This window comes from Manihot esculenta, chromosome 15, assembly GCF_001659605.2.
Source record: "Manihot esculenta cultivar AM560-2 chromosome 15, M.esculenta_v8, whole genome shotgun sequence".
In the NCBI taxonomy this organism is placed as follows: domain Eukaryota; kingdom Viridiplantae; phylum Streptophyta; class Magnoliopsida; order Malpighiales; family Euphorbiaceae; genus Manihot; species Manihot esculenta.
In genome coordinates, this window is record NC_035175.2 from 9,576,070 (window position 1) to 9,594,979 (window position 18,910).

The following is an 18,910-nucleotide window of genomic DNA, read 5'->3' on the forward strand; positions in this document are numbered from 1 at the left end:
ACGTTGTAACCATATAGAAATTCTTAAGTAGATTAAATTCATAAGATATTGCAGTGGGTTTTATTTATTTTTTATTAAAAAATTTATTTATTTGTATTTTGTTTCATAATAAATCGAGTATAAATAAATATTTTTCTATAACCACGTACATATCTTCCTCTTTAAAGAGCCAATGGCATGAATTTTAAGACATCCAATTAAAAAAACAAACCACAAAGTAAGATACAGTCCCGACACATATAGATCTTCAAAGAAAACCTCACTGATAATAATCATAGTCTGTAGAAATCAAAAGCTAAAAGGATATATTTACACCCGATCAAAAGATAAGAGTATAAAAACCTACTTCTCTTGCCAAGAAGTCCGAACGAGGCAAAAGAAGGCCTCAACTCAAGAAGGCAGCACACTGAGAAGATTAAACCTCTAAAAACAAAGATAACTGCCAAAAAAAATCTCTCTCCACAAAGTCAGAGACCGATTAAAAAAGTTTTAAAGAAAGTGCTTAGATTTAAAGTTTTATAAAAAGACTTTACTCTTATTTTCTCTTTTATATATGTTTTATTTATTTTAATAATAAAACTATTAATCTAATATAATAAATTAATAACTATATATTTATTCTAACAGTAAAATAAATTATATAATTTATACTTTTATTAGTAATTTTAGATATTAATAATACTTGTACAAAGCTTCAATAATTTTTAAATTAGCTATGAAATGTACACAATAGGAAATTGCTCTCAAATGTATAATTTTTTCAGGATTAAGTTCCAGACATTGTATATTTGAAACTAGTTGCATAAAATTTTACAAAACTTTATTATTTATTTCCATAATGTTAATATTAAACAAGATGAGGTATATAAGAATAAAGTTAGGGTAATCACTTTTTCATTATAAAAGGAAGAATTTTAAATAAAAATAAGAATACATGAAACAAAACCATTGCAAAGAAGCATGGAAATATATACTGTAGCATACATACTTAAGAATCATATATATAATATAATTAAGATATTTAACACCTAAATTCTCCCTTTGCATGCATGGAGTACACGCTACGAAAATGTCTGTAGCCCATGAAACAGTAGTCCTGCAAACGATGCAAAATCACATGGTTTCTTGAATCGTCTGGGCCAATACTCATGCACAGCCGAGCGTGGATGTAAACTTTCAAGTCCATGGAGAGATGAATTAATTAAATGTCAAAGCTACAGACATCTTTCTTTGACATCCCTCAATCTCCCAGATGTTCAGACCTCTCTTTGAACATATACATCCCAATATTAACGCAATCTAATTATAATTTTAGGTCAATTGATTTACCTGATAAAAGAAAAAAACAAGGTCAAACTAGCTTGTTCTTCTGGTTTCATTTTATGAATCAACATTTTTTAAAAGAAAAGAACTTGTATTTTCAAGAGAAGTTGGAAAATGGTAGAAGGAGAATAGATTCATCATGCATTAAAGGAAGACAGAAATGGTTTTTACACATCTTTTATTCAAATATTAGCTATTGTCATGCTCAATATCATCTCTTACAACGTATCCAAAATCGTGTTTACATATTCAAAACTTGGTGGCTTCCAAGAAAAGAGAGAAAACAGTAAAAGGAAACACCAAGAAAGTATCGAAAGAGCAAAGAACCATCTTCTTGCTGGACAAGATAAGTAGGATTTGTAGTACTACGGTTTTGAGGTTGAAAGATCGCAGTAAAAGGCGACTCTTTCATTATTGGGTTTCTCATTGTGGCAAGGAGACGAACCAGAAGGAGGAACAAAACCCTTAGGAAGCATGACAGAGAAAGAAGCAGGCCTGGTTTTCAAGTTCTTGATCTGCTTCTTTCTCTTCCTCACCATTTTTCCATTCTTTCTCTTCTTCTTGTAGACTCCTTCGCTATCCAGAATGAAAGGTGGGGCGTTCTTGATGTAGAACAATTGGTACTGGGCGGGTTCTTTTGGGGCAGTTTTGGATTGGATTTCATGGGAGGAGGAGGAGGAAGGGAAAGCAAAGTTGGATATGACGAGGAAGAGGAGGAAGATGAAAATGCAGAAGAGCTTCTTCAAGGTTCGATTGAAACCCATGAGAGAAGATAGATTTCGCTGTGGAGCATTTGTAATATTGACGTATTGAGAAGGAGACTGGAAGAGAAGGACTGATATTAGCTGTGAGATTGGTGAATTGTTATTCCCAAAGGGTTTATTGTTGCTTTTGAGAGACAGGTGGAGAAGATTTATTAGGTTTTAGTATACAAGGGGTCAAGATCTGGAGCAATACATTTGAAAATTATTTACCATCCGATTAGTCAAATAAGTTGAACATTTTAACTTACCATTATTATCATTATTTATACAATAAACCTTTATATAATTTAAAAAATTAATTTATATGTGAAAAATATTTTTTAAAATAATAGCTTATTTATTATTTGGTTACAGTGCAAAGAATAATAATATTAAAAAATTTATGCATACAAAGTTTAATAGTGTTAATAACATTATGTAAATTTAAAATATAATTAACTTTTATTTAAAAAAACTTATTGTTTCTTAAAATAAATTATTTTTTTAATTAAGAAAAATATTTTTTAAAATAACGTAAGCTTAATTTTCATATAAACGCCTTGATTAATTAATGATGCAGTCTTGTCTATTAGTTCTCACAATAAAAACTCGATCTATAGTTTCTGTTACTTGGCGCTTTATATATATATATATAATTCAATCGACACATAATTCATTATTTATAATTTAATTAATAAAATTATTTTATTCATTTTCATCTTATTGCTATAAATTATTAATTTTATTTTTTTTATACGATTGATTTCTAAATTCAGACTAAAAATTCATAGTTTTAGACGCATGACCATAATGCTAAGTTTATTTTATAAATTCACATATGTTAGCAAATAATATTTAGTGATTAATTTTGAGCCATTTAATAATTACTGAAATTATTTCATTTTTATTGATATATAACTTTTGAGACAACTAAACCATTAGCTATTGAATTTTTGAATTCTATTCAATCTTTTACTGTGATTTGTTAATGGTAAGAAGGCTTCGGGCTTCAGCATGAGGCAGTAATTGCAACAATTTAGGTGGCAAAGTTAATTCTTGTAAGGGTTGCTGGATTGGATCGTCTCTTGTAGCTTTTATGGGCTTTATAGTTTTGAATCCATTTCTTTGTTTTGTCTTGATGGGAGCGAAGTTTGCAGGTAAAAAAAGTGATGTAAACTTAAAATTAATTATATTTAAAACATTTTTATGATTTTCAAGATTTCATAGAAAATGGCGTAAACTTGCCTTTAAAATATGCCAAAAAAAAAAAGAGAGGATATTTATTTATTTATTTTATGTTTTTTCAGATCAACCGCTTAAACAACCGAAACGATTTGGTGTGGACACGGCAAATGTTCCAAAGACTATCTCTCTCGATCTCGGTGACGTTGACTTGAATAATATCGTCATTCTATTTCAAAGTCTGTCTCGCGCTGCTTTAGCTCATTTCTCTTCTAACCAGGCGGCAACCCAAAGCCAAAAACCAAACAGAACGACACAAGCAAGAAATTGTCCATGCTTACCATTCCCGCGATTCTAATTCCTATCCACGTATACAATTTTCCTCCGCTTTCTCTCTAATTTCTCCGTCAGTATTTGATTGGATACGAATCTTAGTTTGATCCAATCTTCTTATTGCCGCTCAGCTCTTTCTCTCTGCATCTGTAGATTGCAGACCACGGGAAAAACCCTAATATAATTCGAACATGTCGAAATCTCTGCCCTATTCCATGAAAGATGTGCACTATGATAATGCCAAGTTCCGCCAACGTTCTTTCGTCAAGGTTCTTACCTCTTTTTTTTGTGATCAATTTGACTCTTTCCCTCTCTGCAGTTGCTTTTTTATTATTTTATTGATATAACCATTTAGCTTGATGAGCTTGATCGTGTTTGTGTTTACTTTGGAGGTTTGTTTATATTTTTGTGGGAATTTGAGATAGAATCGAGCTCTTTTTGCTTTAAATATTGGTTAGCTATGGAATACTTTTGTGGATTTGGTTAATTACCAATAAATAACGACAATGCAATAGCAGCTTCGATTTCTAAATTCTCAACTCGGCAATTACAGGTTGGCTGTAAGAATTCTATTTCCTGCTGCTCTTTTATCCATTTGTTGGTTTTCTCCAGTGCTCGTGAATCTATTATAAATGGACAATGTCAGTTGACCATGAAATTTCTTTTTCAGATCTAATTATTTCTATTAATAGAATTCTAAACTTGGATATCGCTTATTTAGCCACTGATTCAATTATCTATTCATTGGTGATGTATTAGTATGAAATTCTTATCTTATAACGTGGTATACAATTCTTCTCATTTTAGTACGAAGCAATATATCTTGTAACGCAGTTTACTTACTCCAACAATCTCCTTTTGTTGTCCAAAATTTAAGCATTAACCTAGACAATGCATCTTATGACATAGCCGTAAAATTGTTATTAAGATTACTAATAATTTATCATGACACTTATGATGTCCTTAAAGTTTCTTTATCTTTCTCCCGTGTCTTTATACAGTCATCTATTTATTGTATTTAGAAGCAATGATTTTCATTGATATAAATATTCATTTATTCTGGTAGAATGCTTCCAGCTTATTGTGTCTTTTTTCTTCCAGGTGATCTCGCAGTCCTTGATTACTAGTAACTTAAAGCGTGACTGTGTAGGTTGTAGCACTGGAAAGTTTCTAATGTTATTGATGATCTTTGGTTTGGCATATCTTATTCTGACTCATACAAGTAGTCCTCATTCTTTTTCTGACGGACTCGCAAAAGGAACAAATGCTAGTGAAGAAAGTGTTATGGATGTAAGTAACAGATTTGGAAGATTTTGGAGAAAACCACCAAGGCTTCCTCCTCGATTATCACCTGACGAAAAGGTTACTAATAATAAACCTATTCATGAATTAGGGAGGCTAAATTCTGATCCAATATGGTTAGAAAGGCAACAAAAAGTAAAGGAGGCTTTCATCCATGCTTGGTCCGGCTACAGAAACTATGCAATGGGATATGATGAACTTATGCCACTGAGCAGGAGGGGAGTTGACGGGTTAGGAGGTCTAGGTGCTACTGTCGTGGATGCTCTTGATACTGCCATGATTATGGGTGCTAATGAAGTTGTTTCTGAAGCGGGCTCATGGATTGAAACACACCTTTCTGATAGGATTAGCAAGAAAGGCCAAGTTAATTTATTTGAAACTACCATTCGTATCTTGGGTGGTCTTTTAAGTGCATATCACTTAAGCGGAGGGGAACAAGGGACTAACTCTATGCGTGAGGGGCAAAAACCAATCCCTTATCTAGAAACTGCTAGAAACCTGGCTGATCGATTGCTAGTGGCTTTTACATCCAGTCCAACTGCTATTCCCTTCAGTGATGTTGTTCTACATGATCACTCAGCGCATTCCTCACCTGATGGTTTGAGCAGTACTTCTGAAGTTTCAACTTTGCAGCTTGAGTTCAATTATCTCAGTACCGTTTCTGGTGATCCCAAGTACAGCATCGAAGCTATGAAAGTTTTGGAGCATATGAAGAATCTACCTAAGGTGGAAGGGCTGGTTCCTATCTACATAAGGTATGGGTCTTTGTACTAATGTATTTTTTGATTTTTGTCTGCTCATGCTGTCAGTAAATTTATCTTGTCCATATTGGTTTGCACGATGAAGGCCTATATGGTTATTGTTGATCGTTTCTACATGGTTGCCTTACTAATTCATCACTCATTCAATCTAAAGTTTTTGTTTCTTAGATTGACAAGTGAATGGGTTTGAATTTGAAGCAGTTTAAACTTTCAATGCTCTTTTCTCTACTTGTCAACATTTTTTCTGAAAAGCATTTTTTATTTTTCAGACATCTGATAGTTCTACCCAGTCCATTTTTCAACATTTTCTAATGTTAAAAAATGAAACCTTTTCACCCAATCTTTGCTACTGGAACCATCATTCTTGAATGTGAATCTCAGTTTTCCTGGTTCCTCAATTGGTTGGGGTTCTAGATGATTTCAGTTTCCCCAACTTCATCAAATGGCAACTATAAGATTCACTGTTTAAACCTACTTGCTCACCCTAAGAGAGAGAATATTTTTTCTGTTTCTTTTGGTTAATTTCCAAAAGCCTTGAGGTTTACTTTAAAATTTACTTTTGGTTCTCTTGTTTTAAGTTAGATTCAATTCTCTATAATATCATCAATTGAAAGTACAAGATTTTGGGGGGGAATATGTTCTATAATAGAGTATTTCAAAGATCAAATTGCAAATATATTTTATATTTTAGCAACTAAAGTGCAGTATGCAATGACTAAAATGTATTGAAATTTTACAATTTAACAATTAAGAACTAAATTTGGCATTAACAAACTATAAAATAAAATTGCCATCTTGAAACAGCAAGGACTAAACTCTGAAGTATCTTCAAAATTTGTCCTCAGGTGTAGTTTGGTTTGGATGGAGACTGCATCCCTTTTATTCCGATGTTCTTTTTCCATTCCTTTTTTGGGTTGAATTACAATCAGGTCCTTGGATCATTGGATATTGCCATTATTAATAAGTTGGTTCTTGTATTTTAAAAATATCAAAATGCCCTTAGCTTTTGCTTCCATTGACAGTTTAATCCTTCCATCTAAATTTCTTAATTTTTGCCATTAGAGGACCATGAAAAGATCGAACTACCCTTATTGATTAATTCTATTTTCTTCTTTGGTTTCTCCCTCAATCTCACCTTTTTTCCTTCTCTTCTTTGGGACAACCTCTTCCCCATTCCTAGCAGTGGAGTTTGCTGTTTTCCTGAGAATAGCATCTGCAAAAGGATTATTAGACTTGGCAGGAGTATCAATCCTCCAGCTCCCAATTAATAAAACTGAAGCTAATCCAACATTATAAAATAAAATGCATATTGTAAGCCCATTACAACCAGAATTGTAATAATAATCAAAATCATTTATTTATTTGATCCAAAATAAACAGCCTAAAGAATGCCTCCTCCAGATCAACATCTGACATTGGAAATGTCCTCAATCTCCCTGTCAGATTAGTGAAACTTTTTTTCCTATTATCTCCAGAGTCCACCTCGAGAGGCAGGAGGCCCATGGGGAGGCAAATCTCCTGGAGGAGGCGGAGGGACTTTTGGGCAGTGTTGGTTATTGTAAGGAGGGGTGAGCAGGTGGATCACAGCATTGGATGAGGAGAAATGAGTCTATCAGTGAGGGGACACGGGGTGTGTGCAGGTCTGGTCATTTTGGGTGATGAACTGGGTGTAGTAGGGTCGATGACATGAGGGTGAGGGAAGAGGGGCACCCAATGGCAAGCCCTGATTTGTCTTGTGTCAGTGAAGGTTTGGTGTGTTGAAGTAGTGGCTATGGTGAGGATGAGGGAGGGAAGAGGTGAGGTCTTTGATTGAGGAAGACCGACAGAGGAGCTGGATGTCTCAACACTGTCCCGTGAGCCTCCTGTGGGGTGTTGGGTGAGAGAGCAGCTGCTGAGGGGGCTAGGAGCTGGTCAAAGGTTAAAGGAATGTGTTTGTGAGGAAACTTGAACTGGATGAAGGCTGAAAACATCAGATTCTGGGTTTCAGAAATTTTCTCTTTCCTTTGACCAATTTTTTAATGTATAATATGCTTGCAAATTGGCAGAAGGACCATATAGTTAACATCAGCATAAGTTAGAGATATTTAATTGAGTTTCTGAAAATAAAGAAACTAACTTGTTAATAATGGCACCAGGGATGAAATTATAATTCATCTTTTTATGAAATGATAGATCAAAGATTTGTAAGGTTCCTTATCTTCCATTGTATTGCTTCTTCCCCATACTTAATGAAATTTCTTTCTTTTTTTAATAAGAAAAAAGGGAACATGTCCTTTTTTATATTTTCAATGATTTTTGTTTGCTTTATTGCCTTTCTCTTCTTGTCCTAAAAGCCAATACCTGTTTGTCTGAACAAGTATTTCTGGTCATTGAGATAAAATTGTTGTTTGTTTAATGTTATCTTCTTGTTAATTACAGCCCTGACACTGGTGAATTTAGTGGAGAAAACATTAGACTGGGTTCTCGTGGTGACAGCTACTATGAGTACCTATTAAAAGTATGGCTTCAGCAGGGAACCAGTCGAGATACCAATTTTACGTATCTGCATGACATGTATGAGGAGGCAATGAAGGGTGTTAGGCACCTGTTGGTTCAGAAATCAATCCCAAATGGATTGGTTTTTGTTGGGGAATTGCCTTATGGACCAAAGGGTGCTTTTGATCCCAAAATGGATCACTTGGTATGTACAGTACAACCTTTCTACAATAGTTTTAGGTGTTAACCTAACTGATTGCTTATGTGTTCTAACTTCTAAGCCTCCTCCATATATTCTTGAATGTTTGATGGTTGGCATATAACATCTGCCACACCATCTAATTCATGTGAAATTGCCAACGATTTTATCTGAAGTCTGACCAAGTCTGGAGCTATAAATCTACATCAGTTTGCATATGTTTTAAATTATCTCAAAACAGATGATGCCTGCTTCATATGTTTTTGAAATTTGCGTGTTGGTTAGGGTCTAACTATATGGACCTAATTACTGTGATGATTCACGAATGTTACTGCTTCTAGTTATGACTTTTTCAGAACTAAAAATTCTAATGCATGAACTTTCTCTCTCTCTCTCTCTCTCTCTCTCTCTCTCTCTCCATTTGGAATCAAATCAGAACAGTCAATGTCAGTTTTGATGTATGAGAAACATAAGAAGCTGTTAAGATAATGCAGGGCATGATTTTATTTTTGATACTGTAAAATTTTCATCATCGAGCCATGCAGACTTTAGAAGATTTACAAGGTAAAACATTTGTTTTATGCTTCAGTGTGTAGGGGAGTGAATAGCCTAATTTGGTGAAGTTTAGACAAATTCTGAAACCAAATTGACAATTTCATTATGCTATTTTTCAACCAAACCGAATTACTTGTATGTAAAAGCCAAATCAAATGAAGCTGAAAGGTCACAGTTTAGTGTTTTGTTCCCCTTTTTTTTTTGTAAATATGTTTTGTTATTTTTTTTTATCTTGAGAGAATTAGAAATCATATGACAAATTATAATACAATCATTCAATAAAATTTGAAAAGTATAATCAAGGAATAAACTTTTTAAACGTACAATAAAATATTACCAAACAATAACTTAATCAGGTAATTAATTATATGTATATATATTATAATGTTCAGGTTACAGTGTGGTTCAATCTTTTAACAATTAGAAACTAAACCAATTTGTAAACTTTTTCTTTTCTGTTTTGAAAAGAGAACAAACCAAATCAAACCATTTGGAGGGATAAACCAAAGGAGATTACCACAAATGAAGAATTTGTTTGGTTTGAATTGCCGGTGTATACCAAATAGTGAACACTCCTGGTGCAGGACCCAGTTTTATGTATGGGGAATATAATGCTCTTTCCTTCCGTTTAATATAGTCCTCTGGGATTTAATATAATAGTCCTCTGGGATTTGACTAATATTATGGTAGACTTGTTTCTAAACTCTGCAGGGACACTTCCTTATTTTCTAAAGCATCTGTCCCTATATATTTCTTTTTCTTCTTTCAAAAAAAAATTCTTTTCTTTTTCTTTTCTAGTGGGAAGACAAATGGGACTTAGTGCAACACATGCAGACAACACGCTTTCTGCTCTTTCACATTATCATATGCACTACTGCTTGGCTTGCATAATCTTGACATCTAAAATGTGCTTTAAGCTGCCCCATTCCCTCTCTTTTTCTCTCTTTCTTTCTCTCTCTCCATGATGTAGTGCGTAACTGCATATATGGTTGGAATTCATAGTTGTTAAATCAAGATTTTAATTAAGAATTGAAATCTTCATTTCATGTATCAAGAATCGAATCAAATTGTAAAATTCGTTAAGACTTCTAAAAATCAATTAAAAATTAACATATGTTCTAAAAATAAGTAAAAATATATCATAATAATATATTTTGATGAATATAGAATTATCATTTATTTAATTAGAATTATCATTTATTTAATTAGAAATATTCTTCTCTTCGACAAAAAGAAAATAGAAATATCCTTCATAATAGAATAATATGTATGCATTATGTTATATAGTTTTTTATTATAAATTATGAACTTTAGAATTATGGGCAATATTTATCATTATACATATATTAAAACTCTCGTTTAAATTTGATCAAATAATTAAATAGTAAAAAAGATAGCATATTAGAATATTATAAATATAGATGGTTATAATTTGACAACAATAATTAATTAAGTAAATTAACTAAAAGGAAAAAGACAAGAAGAGGGAAAGAGAAAAAATGGTTGGTGAAAGAAAAATAGTGAAGAAAAAGGTTTTATATACACTTTTTTATAGCAAAAATGAATAAGATATTAAATTTTGAAAATATAAGGCTAACAAACTCTTTATGAACAATTAATTGGAACAGTTGAAAATCCATTGAGTCATCTTTATTCACCTTATTCACTAACAATCTTTTTGATTTAGTCACAATTCATATGCCCTATAGATTTGAATCGTCAGGATGTAGAATCAACTCGAGAATCGTAAGATTTGAATCAAGAATCATTAAATCCAAATATATTTAAGATTCATCCCATAGATTCGAATTGATTTGATAGAAAATAGATTGGAGTCGAGAATCATAAGATTCTAACAACAGTGGGTTGGATATGTATGTTCACTCATCAACATATATTTAAATTCTTGCATTCTTTAATTAGTTTGGAGGAAAAAAAATACAAAAGGGTTTCTAGGGAGAAAACGTTTCGTTCACTCTCAAAAGTAGTCGGCTAAGGACTCCTAGATTTTGGTCTAGCAGGCACTTGGCAGCATTTTGCTGATGTTCAGATTTACTGTTGTTTTTGCTTTGTCCCTTTTCTGTAAATGACTTTCTCATTTCTGTATTTTGGTTGGAGAGAGAGAGAGAGAGATTTGATTTCTTCTTGATTACATGTCTCTGGAATGATTTTCATAAGCACATCCATGATGCATATGTAAATAATATTAGTTGATGTATAAACCGTCTCCTTTCTTTTCCAGGTGTGCTTTTTACCTGGTACTCTTGCTCTTGGTGCCACTAAGGGCATCACAAAAGAAAAGGCAATGAGAGACAATCTGCTCAAATTTGAAGACCTGGAAAATCTAAAGCTTGCCGAAGATTTAGCTAAGACATGCTTTGAAATGTATTCAGTCACTTCTACTGGTCTTGCCCCAGAAATTGCTTATTTCCACACCAAGGTTGGTTGCATTTGTAATATTTGTTTACTGAAAACAATGTTAGATAATAAACTCTATTAAGCACTGGAATGGTCCATTGTACCACTTGTTCTCTCTCTCTCTTCAAGCTGTTACTGTCTTGCATCCTTTTAAACATGTTATATGATTATGTTGTGCAATTATTTGATTTCTGGTTCTGAATTATGCAGGAATATTCTGAAGGTGGGCTTGATGGTGGGAATAAGGGTTCAAAGTTTGTTGATGACATAATAATCAAACATGCTGATCGGCATAATCTTTTGCGCCCTGAAAGCGTCGAATCATTTTTTGTACTATATCGAATTACAGAGGACCCAAAGTATGTTCTTGAAAAATCAGGCATAACTGTGCATTCTTTAATCTCATTATGTCCACTGCAACACGGTCGCATATTTCTTTTTCTTCTTTCATGACTATTGTAGTTATCTGACCAAATATCATATATTGCAGATACCGTGAATGGGGTTGGCAGATCTTTGAAGCATTTGAGAAGTACACAAAGGTTGAATCTGGTGGGTACAGTTCTTTAGAAGATGTGACTGTGCTTCCTCCTCGTAAAAGAGACAAGATGGAGACCTTCTATTTGGGAGAGACATTGAAGTATCTATACTTGCTATTTGGGGATAGCTCTGTCATTCCATTGGATAAGTTTGTCTTTAACACCGAAGCTCATCCTCTCCCTATTAAAGGCACCTAATAGGGACTGATTTCTTTTGCATCTAAAGCACGCATTTGAAGAAGCACATTTGTAATTTGTATTTTGGTGGGAACTAGACTTGACTACTTGAAATGTTGCTGTTGCATCATTCCCATGGTTGGTCCTGGTTTAAAATGGTGGTCAAGTAAAAATCAAGAATTGTTATTCGTGCAATGCATCGATGGTTTGATCTGCACTCAATTGCGAACAGAGAAGAACATTTTTTGGGCAACTCTATTCTTATGGCCCACCGGATTATGACATGGGTATTAGATGTAATTTTTTTAGTTAACATTCTTCGTGTTTGCATCGGGATGAGGTTCTCTGCTTCAAAAGTACTGAGTGAAAGTGAGACCATTTGTAATTGACTTATTCCAATTTTCCAGCACTTGCTGCAGATTTGGAGGCCTATTTGGACCAACTGATGTATTGCACTTTTTTTCAATATTTATTTATACATTGCTCAATATTTCAAGCTATCCCATGTCTACATCAAAAGCTTCTACAAATTTTTAGGTCACATTGTAATCCAAAATTTCAGTGTCATTTTGAAGGAGATACAGATGATCGCCATCACGTATGACACTTATATCATCAATTTCTGCATTATCAGCATTGATGACTCTTGTAAATTTGTACCCTCCGAACTTTTCACCTGCAGTGTCACAAGTGCTACGATGACAAATTGGATAAAGCATTAAGAGAGAAAATAAGATTTAACAAAAATCATCCTTGTTCAAGGTTTGATATCATAGTTCATTTCTATGTTTGCATTTGTTCTTATACCTACTCAAACTTGAGATTGATCTATAATTTTTGCTCCTAATATTTAGGTTAATGTTCAAATGCTCTTTTGAGTTCAAACAGCGCTTACCACCAATTCTGAGCAGCTCTTCTATCGAATCAGGTAGTGTAATTAGCTTTCCAGGAGGTCTCTTCAATGTACTTCTGTTGTGAAACTGCATATGGATAGTAACTCTCTTCTTGGTTAAATTCTTTGGTTCCTTATTGTTGAGACAACTATAAGGGCGTGAACTGGAGTTTGTGGGTACCATTTTGGAATGAAAATAGAAACAATTGGGCCCACCAACTCCTTTATGTTGGCCTTGATTATTCTTGGCTTCTTCTGATTCTGTCTCAACAAGATCTATTTTATGTTCAATTAATTTCCTTCTATTTTCATAACTCAGTAAAAGGTCATAAATGTTCTTATGTCCCTGCTGTGCTGCTAGAGCTTTTGGGGTCGATCCTGTGGCATCTGGTTTGTCTGCATTTGCTCCTTCTTCCAGCAGAAGCTTAACCATTTCAATATGCCCATTGCGAACAGCAGTAACAAGAGAATTTTGGTCATCCTCAATTGTTGAATTTACATCGCCCACATGTGGGATAAAATTATGACCTGTTCCTCTTTTGCTTTTTCCTTTAGCCGCAGATTCCTCAGCAGATGAATCTCCAACTTCATGGAATAATCGGTCTCCATGTAAATTATTTTGACATCCTGCCTCAGAAGAACATCCTTCCTTCGGTACCCCATCACACCATTCACCAAGAATAGTTCCTGGATCTTTGTTCTGGTAATCAAAGCCTGTGCGACTGCTTTCTAATCCTTGCAGTTTCTGTAATTGTGTAGGATAGAACTCTGTTATAGAATTGAAAAGATGACACCAATACTTTATTACTCAGCATGCTGATATTACCTTGAAAAGGTTATTCATTATGATGCAACCGTCTGCTGTATTTGCCTGAATAGCGTTAATCAGTGAAGTTCTGGTTAGTCGTAGTATTTGAGAAAGTTCACTTGTCCTAGCTGTGAAAGGTTGCGGCCTGTTATATAGAACTCCAATCTCTCCAAAAATATCCCCTGCATTTGCTTTCCCAATAACCTGCACAGTGCATGCAGATAGTACAAGTGCTCACTTTGTATTTGACAAATTTGATGGTTTACTTTCTTGTTAGTTCAGCATGTGAAGAATAGTGACTTTAATGAATTGTCACCTGTTCAATTCCGTCTACATAGCACATTAAATCCTGCAACAAGGAATGGTTACCATTGCAAATTAATCTTGGTAGAATGTATTTCTTTTATAGGAACTGCAAGAATTAATGAGGTTGAAATTAGCTTACTACTGTTCCCGAGACAAGTATATAAAGATCTGTTGCTGCTTCACTCTGCAGAATTATGTCCTCCTTGGGTGGAAAATATTCAGCCTCCATTCCTGAAGCCTTTCAAAAAGAGTAATTTAGATTAGGGTCTATCTATATCTGGTAATAGAATTTACTTTATGTTCCAATTTGTTGATTAATTGATTTTTAACGCAGCTATACAGCTGTTTACACTTATAGCTTAAGCAGAGAAAAGGTGGGAGGAGGAAGAGAAAGGAAAAGCATATGCTTATATAAAGAATGATTTGCAATTGCATGTGAAGCATTACCAATTGGAAGAGAAAGTCATGAGAAACCCCTTGAAAGAGATAAACTTTTTCAACAATGGGGTAAAAGAGATGGTATGCAATGCTTGAACGAATTGCTTTTGGCAGGCCATTCAAGGTTTTTTGCTGCTTCAGTCCTTCTGTTTTGAACTTCAGACACAAATGTGACAGCATTTGATCCTGTATGTGAGGCGGCAACTGATTTCGTGTGGCAAATTCTGAAGCTGCTCTAATTGTGTCCCTCTATGATTTCAAAAGAAAGTTTCTCTACATTAGTTGTCAGACTAGAGAGTATCATATCTCTTTGAGGAAATGATACTTTTCAATAAAGAAATTAACTTGAAGATTATTTTAGCCCTTTAGCTTTTGAGTTATCTGAGATGGGTTTTTTAGAGTACTGTTGGGATTCGTCTAATTTAGTCTGTTTTGATCTCCTTTCTTTTCTTAATTTGTGACATTTTGATATCAGGCAAAAACCTAGGTGCAATAGCAGAAAGTTACAAATGCAAGTGAACTTACAAAATTCCTTGTGCGGCTGGTCCAGTGAACTACAAGGTTTGTCATGTTTCCAATGAGGTAAGCTGTCAATCCCAAGTTGAACAGCATGTAGAAGATGTCAAAAAGCATCTCCCTAGGGTTCTCAGCATGCAAGTCTCCATATCCAGTTGTAGTTAGTGTGGTAATAGACCAGTACATTGCAGTTACATATCTGTTCCAGAGACTGTCTTCTTTGAAATTTGGGTTTACAGCACCTATCCATGTTCTCTTTGGATCCGGATACCTATCTGCAATCAAGTAGTTAAAGCATCCAGCACAGTGTACTGCAAAAAGGGTTACCTGAAATCGAGCAGAGGGAAAAATGTTTGGAAATTACTAAAATAGTGTGTTTACACATTCCGTAAGGTAACTAGTGGAAGTTTTTCATTACTTACAGAGACAAGCTTCGTGCACCGAGTCCAGAAATAGTTGAATCGGATGTCCTTCTCAAGTCTGGAAGAAGCAAACAATTATTCTAATATCCTTCTACCATGACAATTTGAAATTGTGGAAAATAAAAGTGCATTGGATTGTATGTGATGATCAACCTTGCGAAAAGGGAGCTAACACGTCGTAGACGCCAAAGCCTAAGCATGTTGAGTAATCTAAAGCCAATTTCGCTGCTACTTTGATTTGTGAACAGGAGACTGATGGACTGAAATGGGGCAGTCGAGCAAACATCAAAGAGAAACCAAGTAGATATGTACCTGCAAATTGGATTGAATTGATTGTCTCAAACAAAAAGCGGGGAAAAGAGCAAAAAGGACTCGTTAAGACAGGTAGCTGCTGATTGGATTAGAGTGTTTCTTCTAATAGCAATCAATCACACTGTCTGATTCTTACAATCTGAATGAAACATGGGATTTAAATGCAGCCAGCTTACTCACCTGATTGCTATTTTCTTTGGATCATCGACAAGGAGATGAGTATGGCTGTCGAGGTATGCAACAAAAAAAGTGAGAACAATATCAATGGCAAAGAAGCCATTGACGATGTTGTCAATGATGAAAAGAGCATCATCTTTCTTGTAAGTTAGAAATGCAAGCTCAAACGGAGAGATCCAAGCAGAGTAAATGACTAGAACAACCAGCCACATCTCCCAAGCCCTGTAATATGGAGCAGGACATGAGAAGGTGGAGCTATAAATACGGAAAGAGATAATTGAGTGAACCATGAACACACATATTATCACCTATAACGGGAACTGTAGGGGGAAATTATGTATCTTCGAAGTATGGTTGCCTGGTTTATTCTAGCTCCAAGGGATGGTAGGAGGTCACTAGAAAAGAAGTTGCCGGGGGGGATGCCCTCCATTTGAACATCCTCGCTGCAGAATCGCTGGAAGAAATTTTTGGCGCAGGAAAGTGACATCTTGGCCTGTTCAAATCGTAAGAATACTGTTAAATTTTAGTTAATGAGTCCCTTGGAAATGGCTTTATTTATATGGCCTGGGAGGCTTGTGACTGGTGACACGGGTTAACTCTACTTTTGATCACCTTTTTTCCCTTAACAGTCCTGACATGTATGAAATGATTCTGCAGGTAACTTATGCAACTAGTGCATCACTAGAGGATAGAAATGAAAGCATGAAAAACATGAAAAGGGAACTTTCCCTCCCGTTTGGACAACGAATAAGATAAAAAAAAACAAAGGCAGTGGAAGAAGGCGAGGTGAGATAGCAGTGCAAGTGGCAGACATGAGACTTTCTGTAATGCAGTTGCAGCGACGAATACTCTGAGAGAGCAAATCAGGGAGACAAGGCATAGAAGATGGTAATGGTGCTTCTGCTTGGTATGATTGTGGTGGTGGTGGTGGTGGTGGAAGGTCCATGATCAAATATGTGGAGGTGCGAGTCATATATAGACAAAGGTATTGCAAGGACAGATTTGAGCGAAAATATGTTGGTGTTTTCATTTCAAAGTCGTGAGATAAACCAAATACCCCCGGTAGATTTAGGCAGGGGTGTCTAGAGTCTAATCATGATGCCACGTGGACCAATAACAACTTAATTTAGAGGGGTCACACTTGTGTGACAAAATATGGATTCATTCCCTCTTCCTCCTCCTTATAAGATTCTAAAGGTTGTTTTATTATGCAGCTCAATCAGGACCATAAGTGTGAAATGGATTCCCGCCATATATCCTCTCTTCCTGCCTTCTCTCTGGCTTTATCGTTATATTAACTTCACCACCTCCTTTCATAGGCCCACGACTTGATGATTTGTTGATATTACATATCTTGCGTATTTTATCCAAATTCCAATAACTCTTACTGAAATTGAACTTTCGGGTTCAATCTTTTATCTGGATTGTTCATGCTCCAGTTTCTGGTATGTGCCTTGCTATTATTGTTTTAGAATAAATCCCAATATGATGGTTTCAAGTATTTTATTGCGCCAAAATGTTCATGATCAGTTCGAATGATATTTATTAACTGATAAGTATAGGCTGCATGTAAAGTGAAACTTCAGAAAAAGTTGTCATTTATTTTACATGTGAAAGCAGTTAGGGTCCCAAAGAGATCAAGGAGGTCCCATGAGGTATCCTTGAAAGATTCTTTCGACGTGGGTGATGCACTGGCAAAGTTTAGCCAGTAGCATAACTTGGATAGATTGCAGCAAAAACAACTTTTCAACAAGCATATGGCACAGGTTAATTGCACATGTCCTATTGATAGGTTAGTATCTGAGAACTCCTATGTGTGATGGAAAATTCTTATCTGGGTACTTAAAGATGCAATAATTTCAATAAAATTCTCATAAAAATAAATGAGACTTATATATTCGTATCTTAAGTCCATTATGAATTAGATCTAGACAATAACGGTTCCTTCTTGTGTCTTACAAAATTGTGATTTAGACTTGTTTTGCTTCAATTTACAGTTAGATGTATGCATCTGATCTGGCAGCAACAACCGTAATGAGTATAATTTTTGGACTTGCTTGCCCTTGGGAATTTGCACATGTTGTGTTCTGGCCCTCCAAAACAGTGTACTGTGTACAATCTTGCATATGAGGATTGGGAGGCCCCATTTAATTTCAAAAGAAGTAAAATACACAATGATTGCAACAATGAAAATATTCATGTTTAGCATAGATTGACTAGATTCTCTGCAACACACTGTTATTCGAAGTATATGAAGGTAAATACCTAAAACTACCTCTGTTTTATTTTCAAAAATCTTATTTTATTTTATATTAATTGCAGTCTTTTAAAAGATTTATTGGAAACTAAGAATTTATTATTCCTTAAATATGAAATAATGAAATGTCTCTATTAATTTAATTAAACAGGCTCTGGAGTTAGGTAGGGGCAGGCAAGGGCACGGGGTGTGGCTGATTGGAGTCAATTTTTGGTGGGTCCGACACAAGAGCCCCGTGAGACAGTCCGACACTCTTGGAGACTTTTTTTTTTTTTTTTTTTTTTGACGACGTGGAATATCAGCACTCGTATCTCTCAACACGCATGCACATTAAATAATAATTTATACTAATTTAGAGAATTTGATTTTACGATATAAAACTAAATCAAATATGTTATTTCATAATCTACCTAAAAAAAACACAAGATGATATATTCATTTTTTTAAAAATAGTATTTCAAATTAATAATTATAATTGTTAAAGTTTTATTATTAGTACAGTTCAAAACAAAAAAAAGTTTTATTATTAGTAGTAATAATATATTATAAATTATATAACAAAGTTTATTTTTTTGGCATCACAAATAAATTAATCTGTGAACGTATAGACTGAACATACGTTGAACTTGTCTTTCTTTTTTCTTTTTCTATTTTTATTTTCGCAAATAGATAAGGAATGTCTTCTAAATGTAATTAAACATATAAATATTCTTTTATATATTCCTATTAAGGTATACATAAACTTAAGTTGAATATTATAATAATAATAATAATA

At 34.4% G+C, this 18,910-nt stretch overlaps 2 protein-coding genes and 1 long non-coding RNA gene across 3 annotated transcripts; 2 read left to right on the top strand and 1 right to left on the bottom strand.

Moving 5' to 3' along the window:
• Window positions 1-3,373: 3,373 nt before the first annotated feature.
• LOC110601605 (mannosyl-oligosaccharide 1,2-alpha-mannosidase MNS3) lies at window positions 3,374-12,507 on the top strand. Its single transcript, XM_021738800.2, has 6 exons — window positions 3,374-3,850; window positions 4,683-5,638; window positions 8,063-8,324; window positions 11,116-11,313; window positions 11,502-11,650; window positions 11,782-12,507. The coding sequence occupies exons 1-6, from the start codon at window positions 3,773-3,775 to the stop codon at window positions 12,026-12,028; spliced, it is 1,890 nt and encodes a 629-aa protein (XP_021594492.1). The 5' UTR covers window positions 3,374-3,772; the 3' UTR covers window positions 12,029-12,507.
• On the bottom strand, window positions 12,440-16,817 carry LOC110601603 (potassium channel KAT1). The gene is made up of 11 exons (XM_021738797.2): window positions 16,187-16,817; window positions 15,882-16,100; window positions 15,543-15,701; window positions 15,390-15,447; window positions 14,977-15,294; window positions 14,461-14,700; window positions 14,153-14,251; window positions 14,024-14,056; window positions 13,726-13,911; window positions 12,903-13,644; window positions 12,440-12,683 (listed from the first exon to the last, which is right to left on the bottom strand). The coding sequence occupies exons 1-11, from the start codon at window positions 16,363-16,365 to the stop codon at window positions 12,541-12,543; spliced, it is 2,376 nt and encodes a 791-aa protein (XP_021594489.1). The 5' UTR covers window positions 16,366-16,817; the 3' UTR covers window positions 12,440-12,540.
• Window positions 16,818-17,051: 234 nt separating this feature from the next.
• LOC110601606 lies at window positions 17,052-18,452 on the top strand. Its single transcript, XR_002485847.2, has 3 exons — window positions 17,052-17,670; window positions 17,876-18,135; window positions 18,287-18,452. It is a non-coding gene; the product is annotated as an uncharacterized LOC110601606 (long non-coding RNA).
• Window positions 18,453-18,910: the final 458 nt, after the last annotated feature.

Excerpts from the sequence above, each read along its gene's own strand:
- LOC110601605 (XM_021738800.2), top strand. The coding sequence starts at position 3,773 with ATGTCGAAATCTCTGCCCTATTCCATGAAAGATGTGCACTATGATAAT. Across the intron at positions 5,639-8,062 it reads CTGGTTCCTATCTACATAAG|CCCTGACACTGGTGAATTTA; the intron begins GTATGGGTCTTT and ends TGTTAATTACAG. Across the intron at positions 11,651-11,781 it reads CGAATTACAGAGGACCCAAA|ATACCGTGAATGGGGTTGGC; the intron begins GTATGTTCTTGA and ends CATATATTGCAG.
- LOC110601603 (XM_021738797.2), bottom strand. The coding sequence starts at position 16,365 with ATGTCACTTTCCTGCGCCAAAAATTTCTTCCAGCGATTCTGCAGCGAG. Across the intron at positions 16,101-16,186 it reads CCCTACAGTTCCCGTTATAG|GGCTTGGGAGATGTGGCTGG; the intron begins GTGATAATATGT and ends TCCATATTACAG. Across the intron at positions 15,702-15,881 it reads CCAAAGAAAATAGCAATCAG|GTACATATCTACTTGGTTTC; the intron begins GTGAGTAAGCTG and ends TCCAATTTGCAG.